The sequence below is a fragment of the Carcharodon carcharias genome, chromosome 9 (genome assembly GCF_017639515.1).
Source record: "Carcharodon carcharias isolate sCarCar2 chromosome 9, sCarCar2.pri, whole genome shotgun sequence".
In the NCBI taxonomy this organism is placed as follows: Eukaryota; Metazoa; Chordata; class Chondrichthyes; order Lamniformes; family Lamnidae; genus Carcharodon; species Carcharodon carcharias.
Genome location: NC_054475.1, coordinates 61920594 through 61936133, shown reverse-complemented (window position 1 = coordinate 61936133; position 15540 = coordinate 61920594). Strand labels below are relative to the sequence as shown.

At 45.9% G+C, this 15540-nt stretch overlaps 1 protein-coding gene across 1 annotated transcript in view; it reads right to left on the bottom strand.

Annotated features, from left to right (window-relative positions):
- The window catches only part of LOC121281737 (centrosome-associated protein CEP250-like), a 199001-nt gene that overhangs the window by 157809 nt on the left and 25652 nt on the right, over positions 1-15540 (bottom strand). The window contains exons 7-9 of the mRNA XM_041194658.1: positions 6011-6106; positions 2548-2732; positions 1750-1807 (exon numbers count right to left, since the gene is read on the bottom strand). Coding sequence (XP_041050592.1) covers positions 1750-1807; positions 2548-2732; positions 6011-6106 — 339 coding nt within the window. The remainder of the gene's footprint in view (positions 1-1749; positions 1808-2547; positions 2733-6010; positions 6107-15540) is intronic.

Genomic DNA, 15540 nt, shown 5'->3' with positions numbered 1-15540 from the left:
GGCTCAAGCTGCCTGGTTTAAATTTCAAACAATGCTTGGCAGTTAACTGTTGGTCACCATCACTGGTGCATTCTCTATAGCAATGCGTCTACCAATCAGAGTCCACTTGCCAACCAATCAACACTCTCTTCTCATATAGTGTAAATTGTTGTTTTCTCCCTGTATTGGTAACCTTGTGGAGTCCTGATGAACATACAGCAAAATGCTTTGCATGTCTCTTTTTTCAGCAATACTCAAGTTCTATACTACCAAAAAACTATTTATCTCTTCTTTAGAAGCCCAACATTGACCAAAACCCAGCCCACTAGAACACCAACTCTCCCAATGAAGCCTCTCCCTCCATGACACTACCTCAGTCTGCCACTTGAGCTAATCCTGCAAGAACCCTAGCTCTTCTATCAAAACCCTTCTTTCTAAAATGTTCTACACGTATCGAGTTTTGGGAACTCTTTTATTGTCGGGACAGGAAATACAAAACTTAACAGAAGATCACATTTCTGCTGAACAGCCAGAATGTTAGGTCTTAGATTTAAAATTGTCCTTTGAATTCAAATGGTATGTCCCTTCCGTGAGTTTATATGAACATTACACTTCCCAGGGAAACAGGCATTTCAATAAAACATCACCTAGATTGTACTTGTCTCCGAATTCAAATCAGAAACAAACATTAAGCAATGCAAACTACCAAATTACAATGTTTTCTCCATCACATTTACATTGAACATTATTTCAGTTTCGAGGAACATAGAAACAGGAATCACTGCTTAACCTTCCAAGTTCCAGGGAATACAACCACAATTTGTGTAATCTCTCCTCATAATTTATATCATGGAGTCCAGCTAGCATTCCAGTAGAACCCCCTCCAAAGCCAATGTATCCTTCCTAACTGAAAACAGTACTGCAGCTGAGGTACATCTAGGACTTTGTATAGATGTAGCATAACATCTACCCCCTTGTATTCTAGCCTGCTAAAACAAAGTCCAGGCTTTTTGATTATTTTCTATAATTGTCTGTGACATTTGACCTCAAGGCTATTTGGTTCTCCACTGTTATTAGATTTTCACAATCTAGAAAGTACTCTGGAAACCCTTTTTAGGTCCAAAGTTGTTGACCTCACCCTTAGCTGTATGGAAATCCATTTGCCACAGTTTTATACATTCACTTCATCTATTAACAACTTTTTGCAATTTTTTTGCTTCCACCTACACTGCTTACAGGACCGGTTTGCTCAGCTGGCTAGATGGCTAGTGTGTGGTTCAGAATAAGGGCAACAACATGGGATTGATTTCCTTTCTGGCTGATAGACTTGGAACCTGCCTCCTCGCCTGCCCCATGCTTGATGCGGAGTGATGCCCCTCGAGCTAAATAACCAACTGTCTCCCCCGGATACTGTGACTAATAACCTACCTACCTGCTCACGCAGCAGCCTACATGTGCGTCACTGGACAACTTGGACATGTGACTTTCTGTCCCATCATCTGAGTCATTAATGAATACAGTAAATAGCTGAGGCCCCAACAGTTCCTAGTCACATTCTGCCAATTTAAGTGCCTGTCCCAACACTCTGTCTCCTGCCACTCAGCCATTCACACAGGTCAATAATTTATATCCATTTCATAAGGTTCAAATTTAGCTCACAGTCTCTCACAATTAATTTTATCAAATGCTTCTGGAAGTCCATATCAATTTCCAATGATTTAGAAGCAGTCTATTTATAGAATTAAAGATATTATGTCCGTCCCTCATTACCTGTGGATCAGCTTCACTGGAACGCAGTCCTTCACTGCTGGGAGGTTGATCCCGCTCTCTGTAATAAATTTATTATTGTTATTGTTATGCTTATTCACTCACGGCTCCTCAAGCCCACATCCCAGATCCAGTCCTCTCTTCTTGCTGTTCATCAGGGTCTTGCAGAGGTTGGGAACCACAGTCACTGCCCGTAACGGTATGAGGCTGTGCCCGGTGTTCACACTGCCTCTGTGTATGCAATGTGTCGGGTATGCACACAATGTGCAGGGTGTGTACAGAGTGAAAAGGTTGTGTACACAATGTGCGGGTTGTGAAACAGTGTGCAGGGAGTGTACACCGTGAGTGGGTTGGTACACAGTGTCTGCATGTGTACGCAGTGTATGGGTATGTACGCAGTGTATGGATGTGTGTTCTGTGTATGGGTATGTACGCAGTGTATGGGTGTGTGTGCTGTGTATGGGTGTGTATGCAGTGTATGGGTGTGTATGCAGTGTATGGGTATGTATGCAGTGTATGGGTGTGTGTGCAGTGTATGGGTGTGTACACAGTGTATGGGTATGTACGCAGTGTATGGGTGTGTGTGCTGTGTATGGGTGTGTATGCAGTGTATGGGTGTGTACGCAGTGTATGGGTCGGTATGCAGTTTATGGATGTTTACAGTGTCTGGCTGTTTACACTGTGCATGGGTATGCATGGTGAATGGGTACGCACACAGTGCATGGGTATGTACGCAACGTATGGGTGTGCACGCGCTGTATGGGTGTGTATGCAGTGTGTGGTGTGTACAGGGCTTCTTACCCTTCTTTCTCCTTGAGATGAGCTGCTTCCTCCTGTTGAGCCACCAGTCGATCCTGGGCCTCCTGAAGCTCCTGCTGGATCTGCTCCAACCGACTCTCCAGTTGCTCATTGTTCAGTTTGAGCATCTCAATCTCAGTGATGGCCTCATCCTGTTTACTGCGCAGAGAGACAAGCTCAGCCTGTACCTGGGAGGGAGGAACACACAAACCTATGATTATAATCCTCAGGATGACAACACACTATCAGAGATCTTGGGATTAAACGATGGTTTCAGGTGAGTAAATCCCTTCATCACAATCGATCCCATTGTTACAGAAATTACCCAATCTCCTGGTGTCAGACACCCATCTTCCACCTGTTTTAGCTGTTGCTTACCCACTAGATAGAGGAGGATTCCTGCCACATATATTACTCTCCACAACCTAGATCTTATGCCCCAATGCCCGTGGCTATATCTGAAAGTATTATTTTGGTTTTCCTATATCTGAGCTGTACCCTTTCTGTGTCTCATATAAAATAGGAGCGGAGTTAGGCCATTTGGCCCATTGAGCCTGTTCCACCATCCAATAAGATCATGGCTGATCTGATTGTGGCCTTAACTCCATTTTCTTGCCTGTTCCACATAACCTTTGACTCCCTTGTCGATCAAAAACCTGTCTTTCTTGGTCTTGAATATATTCAATGACCAGCATCCACTGCTCTCTGGGGAAGAGAATTCCAAAGACTAACGACCCTCTGAGAGAAGAAATTCCCTCTCACCGCCATCATAAATGAGAGATCCCTTATTTTTAAATTGTGTCCCCTAGTTCTACATCCCTCCACAAGAGGAAACATCCTCTCTGCATCTACCTTGTCAAACCCCTCCAGAATCTTATATGTTTCAATAAGGTTACCTCTCGTTCTTCTAAACCCCAGTGAGATTAGGCCTAACCTGCTCAATCTTTCCTCTTAAAACAACCCTTCATCCCAAGAAACAGCCTAGTGAACCTTCTATGAACTGCTTCCAATGCAAATATATCCTTGCGTAAGTGAGAAGACCAAAACGGTACACAGTGTTCCAGGTGTGCTCTCATCAATGCCCTGTACAGTTTTGGCAAGACTTTCCTACTTTTATATTCCATCCCTCTTTGCAACAAAGGCCAACATTCCATTGCCTTCCTAATTACTTGCTGCACCTGCATGCTGACTTGTGTGATTCATGTGCAAGGACACCCAAATCCCTCTATAACGCAGCATTCTGCAGTCTCTCACCATTTAAATAATATACTACTTTTCTATTTTTCCTGCCAAGGTGGACAAGTTCATATTTTCCCACATTATACTCCACTTGTCAAACTTCTGCCCACTCACTTAACCTGTCTATATCCCTTTGCAGACTCCGCATCCTCTTCACAACTTGCTTTCCTACCTATCTTTGTATCATCAGCAAATTTTCCTACAGTCAGTCTCTTCATCAAAATCATTCATATGGATCATAAATAGTTGAGGGCCCAGCACTGATCCCTGTGGTACTCCACTAACTATAGTTTACCAACATGAAAAAGACCCATTTTTCCTGACTCTTTTTTTCCTGTTAGCCAATCTTCTCTCTATACTAATATATTACCCCCAATATCATGAACACTTATCTTGTGCAGTAACCTTGTTAGTGCACATGTGGTCTCAAACCAGTGGCCCTACCACACCAGATATTTCTAATCTCACACAGATACAATAATGGATCTGCTTGCAGTACTGTTTCATCTGAATGCTTCATCTACTTAATGACAATCGTCACTTTTTGACACATAAGATATCATAGAATATACAGTAAAAGGAGGGAGAAAGATTTTACACACAGCAACCTCTAAATCAGTCTAACATGGTATATTGATATATCAGCAATCTCATACAGCAGAGGACTCAATGAGACTCTCTCCACATCTCCAGAACCTGATCTAATGAGTTTTTCTTTCAGTTCCAGTTTCTTCCAATCATATTCCACACTCCTCCTTTCTCTTTACTCACTTCACTGCAGGTTTTTATATCCAAGACAAATTCTTTAGATTCATTGGGATTTAAAGCAGATGTTGCTACACTCAGGACAACTTTCTGATTGGTTTCAATAGTTGAGTGCAAAATGGGCAGAGCTTTTATTTTTGTATTATTCTTACATGTGGTATGGACATTTCTGGGAAGGCCAGTAATTATTGCCCATCCCTACTTGCCCTTGAACTGAGTGGCTTGTTGTTGCCTCTCATTGTCAGAGGCTAACTAGGATTTCCAGTCAGGCTGCAAACCCCCTGAGGTGTCATGAACTAGACCATCTGCCGGGGGAAGTGGCCTCCCAGTGGCAGGCCGGAGGGGGAGGTGGCTGGTACTCCAGGCAGGTTTCCCTCCCTGCCTGACTAGCTCCAGCTGTGGTCACAGGCAGCCCACCCCCTCCACAATGTTGGCCTGGTTGCTAAGGACATTTTTTAATAGAAGTTTATAATATGCAGAAAGGGTGACTCAAAATGGAGGCACCTCTCTCTGTCCCCTGAATTGCAGGCTACATCTCCTCCAGTGCCTCAAGGCCTCCTATTCACCCTCCAACTTTGAGAGCCCACTCACTGTCCTTAATGGGATGGCAAGGCCCCTCTTCTGATCACTAATTGACCAATTCAGAGGGGAATCACTTCCAGAGGATTGTTTTCTACACAGTGTGGGGTCATAACCCCTATTTGACCCCAACACTGGGGTCCTGACCCATAAAGGAAAATCCTGCCCTTGGCAGAAGGGAGTAGAATATGGAACTTGTTCCCACTCAGTATAGTCAAGCTGAATAAAATAGATACATTTCAGGGGAAGCAACATGAGGGAGAAAGGAATAGAAGAAAATGTTGATCAAGTTAGGTGAAGTAAGGCGGGAGGAAGCATGTGTGACACAAAAAGACCAACATATAGGGGCCAAATGGCCTGGTTTGTGCTGTAAATATCTAGTATAATTCTATGAATTCAGGCCCCATTAGCTCCTCTTTTCACTCTTAATTAACCTGGCATTTTCTACCAATTTCCTTTCGATGTTTTTGTTTTGGGTTTTCTGGTTGTCAAGAACATTCGATCAATGAGGGAGTTGAGGCCTATTGGGCAGGCAGGAAAGCAGAGGTGAGGCCATGATCAGATCAGCCATATTCTTATTGAATGGGAGACGAAGGCTCGAGGAGCCGAATGGCCTACTCCTGCTCCTATTCCTTATGTTCTTATTCTCAGCCAGGTCCATAAAAGCCACTAGTTCTCTTCTAGCTGCTGATGAGACATTATGTGTCATCAATGCCTTTGGTCTTCACTTCAGATTTTTTAGCGGCTCCCAGTTCATCAATTTGCCACAGCTAGACTTCAACTCGAGGAAGAGGAGTTCAGGGTGGACAGACATTGCACATGTGGAGGGGACTATTTAACATGTGGTAGGTGACTAACACGTGGGGACACACATCTGGCTTACCTGTGTCCGTGCCTGTGCCAGATGTTGCACTTCCTCCTGTTTGCTGTCTAACTCCTTTTGCAAATCCTGGCTCTGAGTGTGGAGCTTCACAATATTCTAAAAGGATAGAGAGAAATGTGTCCTTACTGGAGGACTGCATGGTAGCTGTAAGTGTAGTGGATATACTGCTGAACTAATAATCCAGAGAAGAAGAGCTCTATTCCCACCACTACAGTTTGAGAATTTGAAAAAAAAAATGGAAATAAGGCTGGGGGACAATGAAGCTGTCAGCTTGATGGAAAAATCCAACTAGTTCATTGATATCCCAGTAATGTTAACCCCACCATCTCATAAGTCATGAAGCAAAGTCAGAAAGAGTTGGTATAAAAATCATGAGATTTTTTTTTGAAACATATACCAAAATAAATTGACAGTTGGTTTATAAACCTCATTAGTGCCTCATTTATTTATCAAACCTTCCATATGATGAATTGACCACTAGGTCACAACCTCTTGCTACAAGGACACTGGCAAGATAGATATGAAGATGGCAGATAAGGACACTGACAACTGGGAGACGGGCGCTGCTAGCTGTGACCTCAGGAGGCTGACTGTTTGGAAGGGGTTGATTTTCTACCTCAACTCCACTTTCCTGCCCGCTCCCCATATCCCTTGATTCCCTGAGAGATCAAAAATCTGTCTATCCCAGCCTTAAATATATTCAACATTGGAGCTTCCACAACCTTCTGGGATAGGCAATTCCAAAGGTTAATCATCTTTTGAAGAAATTTCTCCCCATCTCAGTCCTAAATGATCCACTGCTTATCCATGGCTAGTTTGTTCTCATATTCTATTTTTTCTCTTTTTGGTCACCATTTGCAAGTAATACACTCCCAAAACTCAGACTTACTACTGCTTAAATGGGGAGATGGTGGTGTAGTGTTAATGTCACTGGAATAATAATCCAGAAGCCCTGGTTAATGCTGTGTGGACAAGGGTTCAAATCCTACCAAGGCAGCTGGTACAATTCAAATTCAACTAATAAATCTGGAATTAAAAGCGAGCCTCAGTAATTGCTATCACAAATCATTGTCAATTGTTGTAAACATGCATCTGATTCATTAATGTCCTTTAAGGGGGTAATCTGGTGGCTTGTGCCAAAATTGGGAGAGCTGTCCTACAGTCTAGTCAACCAACAGTCTGACATTGTCATACTTAACAAATCACATCTTACAGTATCCCAGACACCACCATCATCATCCCTGGGTATGACCTGTCTCAACAGTGGTATTCAGGTATGAGTTGCCCTAGGAGTCCTCAACATTGACTCTGGATATCATGTCAAACATGGGCAAGGTGGGGTGGGGACTTCAACGTCCATTATCAAGACTAGCTTAGTAGCAACACTACTGGCTGAGTCCTAAAGGACAAAGCCGCTTGACTAGGTCTGCAGCAGGTGGTGAGAGAACCAACAAGAGGGGAAGACCTACTTGACCTTGTCTTTAACAATCCACCTGCCGCAGATACATCTGCCCATGACGGTATCGGTAGGAGTGACCACTGCATAGTCCTTGTGGAGACAAAGTCCCATCTTCACATTGAGGATACTCTCCATTGTGTTGTGTGGCACTACCACCATGCTAAATGGGATAGATTTCAAACAGATCTAGCAACTCAAGACTGGGTAACTACGAGGCACTGTAGGCCATCAGCAGCAGCAGAATTGTACTCGAACACAATCTGTAACCTCATGACCTACCATATCCCCTACTTTACTATTATCATCAAGCCAAGGGACCAACACTGGTTTCAGGAAGAGTAGAGGAGGGCATGCCTGGAGCAGCACCAGGTATACTGAAAAATGAGGCATCAACCTGGTGAAGCTACAACACAGGACAACTTGCACACCAAACAGCAAAGTAGCACACAATAAATCTAAGATCAGATCTAAGCTCTGCAGTCCTGTTACACTGAGTTGTAAATAGTGGTGGACAATTAAACAACTAATAGGAGGAGGAGGAGGCTCCACATATATCCGCCTCCTTAACGATGGGGGAGCCCAGCACATCAGTGCAAAAGATAAGGCTGAAATATTTGCAATCATCTTTAGCCAGAAGTGCAGAATGGATGATCCATCTCAGCCTCCTCCTGAGGTCCCAGCATCACAGATGCCAGTCTTCAGCCAATATGACTCATTCCACGTGATATCAAGAAATGGCTAAAGGCACTGGATACTGCAAAGTCTATGGGCCCTGACAACATTCCGGCAATAGTACTGAAGACGTGCACCAGAGCTTGTCATGCCCCTAGCAAAGCTGTTCCAGTACAGCTACAACATTGGCTTCTACCCGGATGGAAAATTGCCCATGTATGTCCTGTAAACAAAAAGCAGGTCAGATGTAACATGACCAATTACAGTCCCATCAGTCTACTCTCCATCATCAGCAAAGTAATGGAATGTGTCGTCAACAGTGCAATCAAGTGGCACTTACCTAGCAATAACCTGCTCAATGATGCTCATTTTGGGTTCCGCCAACATCAAGGCCGCATTTGACCGAGTGTGGCATCAAGGAGCCCAGAAAAACTGGAATAGATGGGAATCAGGGGGAAAGCTCTCTGCTGGTTGGAATCATACCTAACACAAAGGAAGATGGTTTTGGGTGTTGGAGATCAATCGTCTGAGTTCCTCAGGATAGTGCCCTAGGCCCAACCATCTTCAGCTGCTTCATCAATGACCTTCCTTCCAACATAAGGTCAGAAGTGGGGATGTTCGCTGATGATTGCACAATATTCAGCACCATTTGTGACTCCTCAGTTACTGAAGCAGTCCATGTCCAAAAGCAGCAAGACCTGGACAATCTTGAGGCTTGGGCTGATAAGTGGCAAGTAACCTTCATGCCACATAAGTGCCAGGTAATGACCATCTCCAACAAAAGAGAATCTAACCATCTCCCCTTGACATTTAATGGCATTACCATCACTGAATCCCTCACTATCAACATCCTGGGGGTTACCATTGACCAGAAACTGAACTGGAATAGCCAAATAAATACTGTGGCTATAAGAGCAGGTCAGATGCTGGGAATTCTGCAGAGAGTAGCCCACCTCCTGACTCCCCAAAGTCTGTCCACTATCTACAAGGCACAAGTCAGGAGTGTGATGGGATATTCTCCACTTGCCAGGATGAGTGCAGCTCCAACAACACTTAACAGCACGTCCCAAACCCACAACATCTACCACCTATGGGGCAAGGGCAGCAGATATATGGAAACACCACCACCTGGAAGTTCCCCTCCAAGCCACTCGCCATCCTGACTTGGAAATATATCACTGTTCCTTCACTGTCGCTGAATCAAAATGCTGGAACTCCCTCCCTAACCGCACTATGGGTGTACCTACACCACAGGGACTGCAGTGGTTCATGAAAGCAGCTCACCACCACCTTCTCAAGGGCAATTAGGGATGGGCAATAAATGCTGGCCCAGCCAGTGATACCCACATCCCATGAAAGAATAAATTTTAAAGAATTCTTTGCAGCAATATAAGCCTCTTCTTTTAATTTAATACTGTCTTTAACTTCACCACTGAGCCACAAATGGCCCTTTCTTGCTGATTTTTTATTTTTTTTAATGGAATGTTGAATGTTCTGCTGAACATTTTGAATTGTTCCTTTAAATCTTTCCCACTTTTCATTCACCACCATGCCTTTTAGTTTATTTCCCAATCCACTTTGGCCAGCTCTCCCTTCATACCTCTGTAATTGGATTTGTTTAAGTTTAAGATTCTTGTTTGGCACTGGAGTGTGTGGCTCTAAAACTTAATACTGAATTCAGTTGTATTACGATCACTTTTTGCCAGTGAATCTTTGACTATGTGATTACTAATTAACCCTGCCTCATTGTACGATGCTGCAGCTAAAATGGCTTCATCCCTCGTTGGTTCCATAAAGTATTGTTCCAGGTAACTGTCACAAAAGCATTTTACAAACTCATTTTTCAGATTACTTTTGCTAATTTGCTTTGTCCTGTCTATATGAGCCCATCCCAATCCCTCTCCCCTGGTTCTGATGTCAGTAGCCCATGAATTGAAACCCCTTCTTCCCACATTGCTGTTCGATTCATTCACTTTAATTCTCCAATCGGTTTGACCCCATATCAATTGTCCCATGGCACAGGTGACAATCCAAATGTTCTGGATTTTAGTTTGGACACTAACTGTTCAAACTCTCTCAGCAAACATTATTTTAAGTTCTACCTATGTCATTGGTTCCTAGGTTAACCTCAACAACTAGATCCTTCCATTCCCATTCCAGATTCGTCTTCAGCTACAATGAGATGTCTTTAAGTCTTTAATCTTGGCATCGGGCAGACAACACAGCTTTTGGAGCTCCTGGTCAGACCTGCAGACGACAATGTCCCCTTGATTATACTGTTCCCTCTTGTTACCACATTCCTTTCCATTTCCCCAGCTTGAATGGCAAATCTGCATCAGTGACAGACAGACTCAATGGCCAGCATTTTCCATTCCTCTGGTGGGCTCAGCAGGAGCTGGAGCAGGTGGGGGCGGTCACGATTTTAAGCGGGTGGCCAATTAAGGCCTGCCCTGCGTGGATCACAAACGGTCGCGCTGCACTACCTGTACAGGCAGGGGGAGAAGGGAGAACCAGACCCAGCGCGCAGTTTGCACATGCGCGTGAAAGAGCACTTCAACCTCTCTGAGGCATGGAGCTGCCTCAGGAGCATTGAAGCACTCTGAAAAAATTGATAAAGAGCAGAAAAATTCAATGTAACATGTCCCCTCATATGACTGTATCACATGAGATGGGACATATTTGTAAGTTCAAATGAAGCTTTTTATTTAATTTGTAATAGCTTCAGGAAACCTCATCTCGCTCATGGATGAGGTTTCCAAAAAACTGTATGGTTGGACAGGCAGCATGAAATACTGGTTAATTACCTGGTTAACGGCCTTAATAGGCCTTTCAATTATTGGTGGGCACTCAGCCAACTCCGGCGCACGTCTGCTGAACGAAATATCGCGCAGCTTTGCGATGGTGTCAAGACGCACGCCCAACGTAATTGCACATCATTTTACATTGCAGCATGTCGGGTATGTGCCTGCACACCAAATGTAAAATTCTGTCCATGTTTTTAATGAATGTGATACTGGGCCTTGGCAAACTGCTCAGGCTGGAGGTGAGCTGAGACCATACTTGTTCATTCAAATAAAAACAAAAAACAAAAAACTGCGGATGCTGGAAATCTAAAACAAAAACAGAATTACCTGGAAAAACTCAGCAGGTCTGGCAGCATCGGCGGAGAAGAAAACAGTTGACGTTTCGAGTCCTCATGACCCTTCGACAGAACTAGGCGAATCCAAGGAAGGGGTGAAATATAAGCTGGTTTAAGGTGGTGGGGGGGTGGGGTTGGGTGGGGGGAGAGAAGTGGAGGGGGGTGGTGTGGTTGTAGGCAAAAGCAGTGATAGAAGCAGATCATCAAAAGATGTCACAGACAGCAGAACAAAAGAACACATAGGTGTCGAAGTTGGTGATATTATCTAAACGAATGTGCTAATTAAGAATGGATGGTAGGGCGCTCAAGGTATAGCTCTAGCGGGGGTGGAGGGAGCATAAAAGATTTTTAAATATTTTAAAATAATGGAAATAGGTGGGAAAAAGAAAAATCTATATAATTTATTGGAAAAAAACAAAAGGAAGGGGGAAGAAACAGAAAGGGGGTGGGGATGGAGGGGGGAGGTCAAGACCTAAAGTTGTTGAATTCAATATTCAGTCTGGAAGGCTGTAAAGTGCCTAGTCGGAAGATGAGGTGTTGTTCCTCCAGTTTGCGTTGGGCTTCACAGGAACAATGCAGCAAGCCAAGGACAACATGTGGGCAAGAGAGCAGGATGGAGTGTTGAAATGGCAAGCGACAGGGAGGTGTGGGTCTTGCGGACAGACCGCAGGTGTTCTGCAAAGCAGTCGCCCAGTTTACGTTTGGTCTCTCCAATGTAGAGGAGACCGCATTGGGAGCAACGAATGCAGTAGACTAAGTTGGGGGAAATGCAAGTGAAATGCTGCTTCACTTGAAAGGAGTGTTTGGGCCCTTGGACGGTGAGGAGAGTGGAAGTGAAGGGGCAGGTGTTACATCTTTTGCGTGGGCATGGGGTGGTGCCATAGGTGGGGGTTGGGGAGTAGGGGGTGATGGAGGAGTGGACCAGGGTGTCCCGGAGGGAACGATCCCTACGGAATGCCGACAGTGGGGGTGAAGGGAAGATGTGTTTGGTAGTGGCATCATGCTGGAGTTGGCGGAAATGGCGGAGGATGATCCTTTGAATGCGGAGGCTGGTGGTGTGATAAGTGAGGACAAGGGGGACCCTATCATGTTTCTGGGAGGGAGGAGAAGGCGTGAGGGCGGATGCGCGGGAGATGGGCCGGACAGGGTTGAGGGCCCTGTCACGGTTGTGGGTGGAAAACCTCGGTTAAGGAAGAAGGAGGACATGTCAGAGGAACTGTTTTTGAAGGTAGCATCATCGGAACAGATGCAACGGAGGCGAAGGAACTGAGAGAATGGTATGGAGTCCTTACAGGAAGTGGGGTGTGAGGAGCTGTAGTCGAGATAGCTGTGGGAGTCAGTAGGCTAGTAATGGATATTGGTGGACAGTCTATCACCAGAGATTGAGACAGTGAGGTCAAGGAAGGGAAGGGAAGTGTCAGAGATGGACCAAATGACAATGATGGAGGGGTGGAGATTGGAAGCAAAATTAATAAATTTTTTCAAGTCCTGACGAGAGCACGAAGCAGCACCGAAGTAATCATCGATGGACCAGAGAAAGAGTTGTGGAAGGGGGCCAGAGTAGGACTGGAACAAGGAATGTTCCACATACCCCATAAAGAGACAGGCAGAGCTGGGGCCCATGCGGGTACCCATAGCCACACCTTTTATTTGGAGGAAGTGAGAGGAGTTGAAGGAGAAATTGTTCAGTGTGAGAACAAGTTCAGCCAGACGGAGGAGAGTAGTGGTGGATGGGGATTGTTCGGGCCTCTGTTCAAGGAAGAAGCTAAGGGCCCTCAGACTATCCTGGTGGGGGATGGAGGTGTAGAGGGATTGGACGTCCATGGTGAAGAGGAAGCGGTTGGGGCCAGGGAACTGGAAATTGTTGATGTGACGTAAAGTGTCAGAGGAATCACGGATGTAGGTGTGGAGGGACTGGACAAGGGAAGAGAGAAGGGAGTCAAGACAATGAGAAATGAGTTCCGTGGGACAGGAGCAAGCTGACATGATCGGCCTACCGGGACAGTTCTGTTTGTGGATTTTGGGTAGGAAGTAGAAGCGGGCCGTTCGAGGTTGGGCGACTATCAGGTTGGAAGCTATGGGAGGAAGATCCCCAGAGGAGATGAGGTCAGTGACAGTCCTGGAAACAATGGCTTGATGTTCAGTGGTGGGGTCATGGTCCAGGGAGAGGTAGGAGGAACTGTCTGTGAGTTGACGCTCAGCCTCCGCGAGGTAAAGGTCAGTGCGCCAGACAACAACAGCACCACCCTTGTCAGCGGGTTTAATGACGATGTCAGGGTTGGACCTAAGAGAATGGAGTGCAGTAAGTTCAGTGAAAGAGAGATTAGAATGGTTGAGAGGAGCAGAGAAATTGAGACGACTTATGTCGCGCTGACAGTTCTCAATGAAAAGATCAAGAGAAGGTAAGAATCCAGAGGGAATGGTCCAGGTGAAGGGAGAATATTGGAGGTGAGTGAAAGGATCCGTTGAACGGGGAGAGGACTCCTGCCCAAAGAAGTGAGCCCGGAGACAAAGACGACGGAAGAAGAGTTCAACATCGTGCTGAGCCCAAAATTCATTAAGGTGGGGGCGTAGGGGTATGAAACTAAGTCCTTTGCTGAGCACTGAACGTTCAGCATCAGAGAGGGGAAGGTCAGGGGGTATAGTGAATACACAGCTGGGGCTGGGATTGGAAGATGGGGTGGGGACGGAGGGACAGGCACGGGTGGAGGGTCCTAGATGGGTGTTGGTGTCGATGGTGGCGATTTTTTGCTCCAACAACTCATTGACACCAACACCCATCTAGGACACTCCAACCCTGCCTGTCCCTCCGTCCCCACCCCATCTTCCAATCCCAGCCCCAGCCGTGTATTCACTATACCCCCTGACCTTCCCCTCTCTGATGCTGAACGTTCAGTGCTCAGCAAAGGACTTAGTTTCATACCCCTACGCCCTCACCTTAATGAATTTTGGGCTCGGCACGATGCTGAACTCTTCTTCCACCGTCTTCGTCTCCGGGCTCACTTCTTTGGGCAGAAGTCCTCTCCCCGTTCAACCGATCCTTTTACTCACCTCCAATATTCTCCCTCCACCTGGACCCCTCCCTCTGGATTCTTACCTTCTCTTGATCTTTTCATTGAGAACTGTCGGCGCGACATTAGTCGTCTCAATTTCTCTGCTCCTCTCAACCATTCTAATCTTTCTCTCGCTGAACTTACTGCATTCCATTCTCTTAGGTCCAACCCTGACATCGTCATCAAACCCGCTGACAAGGGTGGTGCTGTTGTCTGGCGCACTGACCTCTACCTCGCGGAGGCTGAGCGTCAACTCACAGACACTTCCTCCTATCTCTCCCTGGACCATAACCCCACCACTGAACATCAAGCCATTGTTTCCAGGACTGTCACTGACCTCATCTCCTCTGGGGATCTTCCTCCCACAGCTTCCAACCTGATAGTCGCCAGCTTCGAATGGCCCGCTTCTACCTCCTACCCAAAATCCACAAACAGAACTGTCCCGGTAGACCGATCGTCTCAGCTTGCTCCTGCCCCACGGAACTCATTTCTCGTTACCTTGACTCCCTTCTCTCTCCCCTTGTCCAGTCCCACCCCACCTACATCCGTGATTCCTCTGACACCTTACGTCACATCAACAATTTCCAGTTCCCTGGTCCCAACCGCTTCCTCTTCACCATGGACGTCCAATCCCTCTACACCTCCATCCCCCACCAGGATAGTCTGAGGGCCCTTAGCTTCTTCCTCGAACAGAGGCCCGAACAATCCCCATCCACCACTACTCTCCTCCGTCTGGCTGAACTTGTTCTCACACTGAACAATTTCTCCTTCAACTCCTCTCACTTCCTCCAAATAAAAGGTGTGGCTATGGGTACCCGCATGGGCCCCAGCTCTGCCTGTCTCTTTATGGGGTATGTGGAACATTCCTTGTTCCAGTCCTACTCTGGCCCCCTTCCACAACTCTTTCTCTGGTACATCGATGATTACTTCGGTGCTGCTTCGTGCTCTCGTCAGGACTTGAAAAAATTTATTAATTTTGCTTCCAATCTCCACCCCTCCATCATTTTCATGTGGTCCATCTCTGACACTTCCCTTCCCTTCCTTGACCTCGCTGTCTCAATCTCTGGTGATAGACTGTCCACCAATATCCATTACTAGCCTACTGACTCCCACAGCTATCTCGACTACAGCTCCTCACACCCCACTTCCTGTAAGGACTCCATACCATTCTCTCAGTTCCTTCGCCTCCGTTGCATCTGTTCCGATG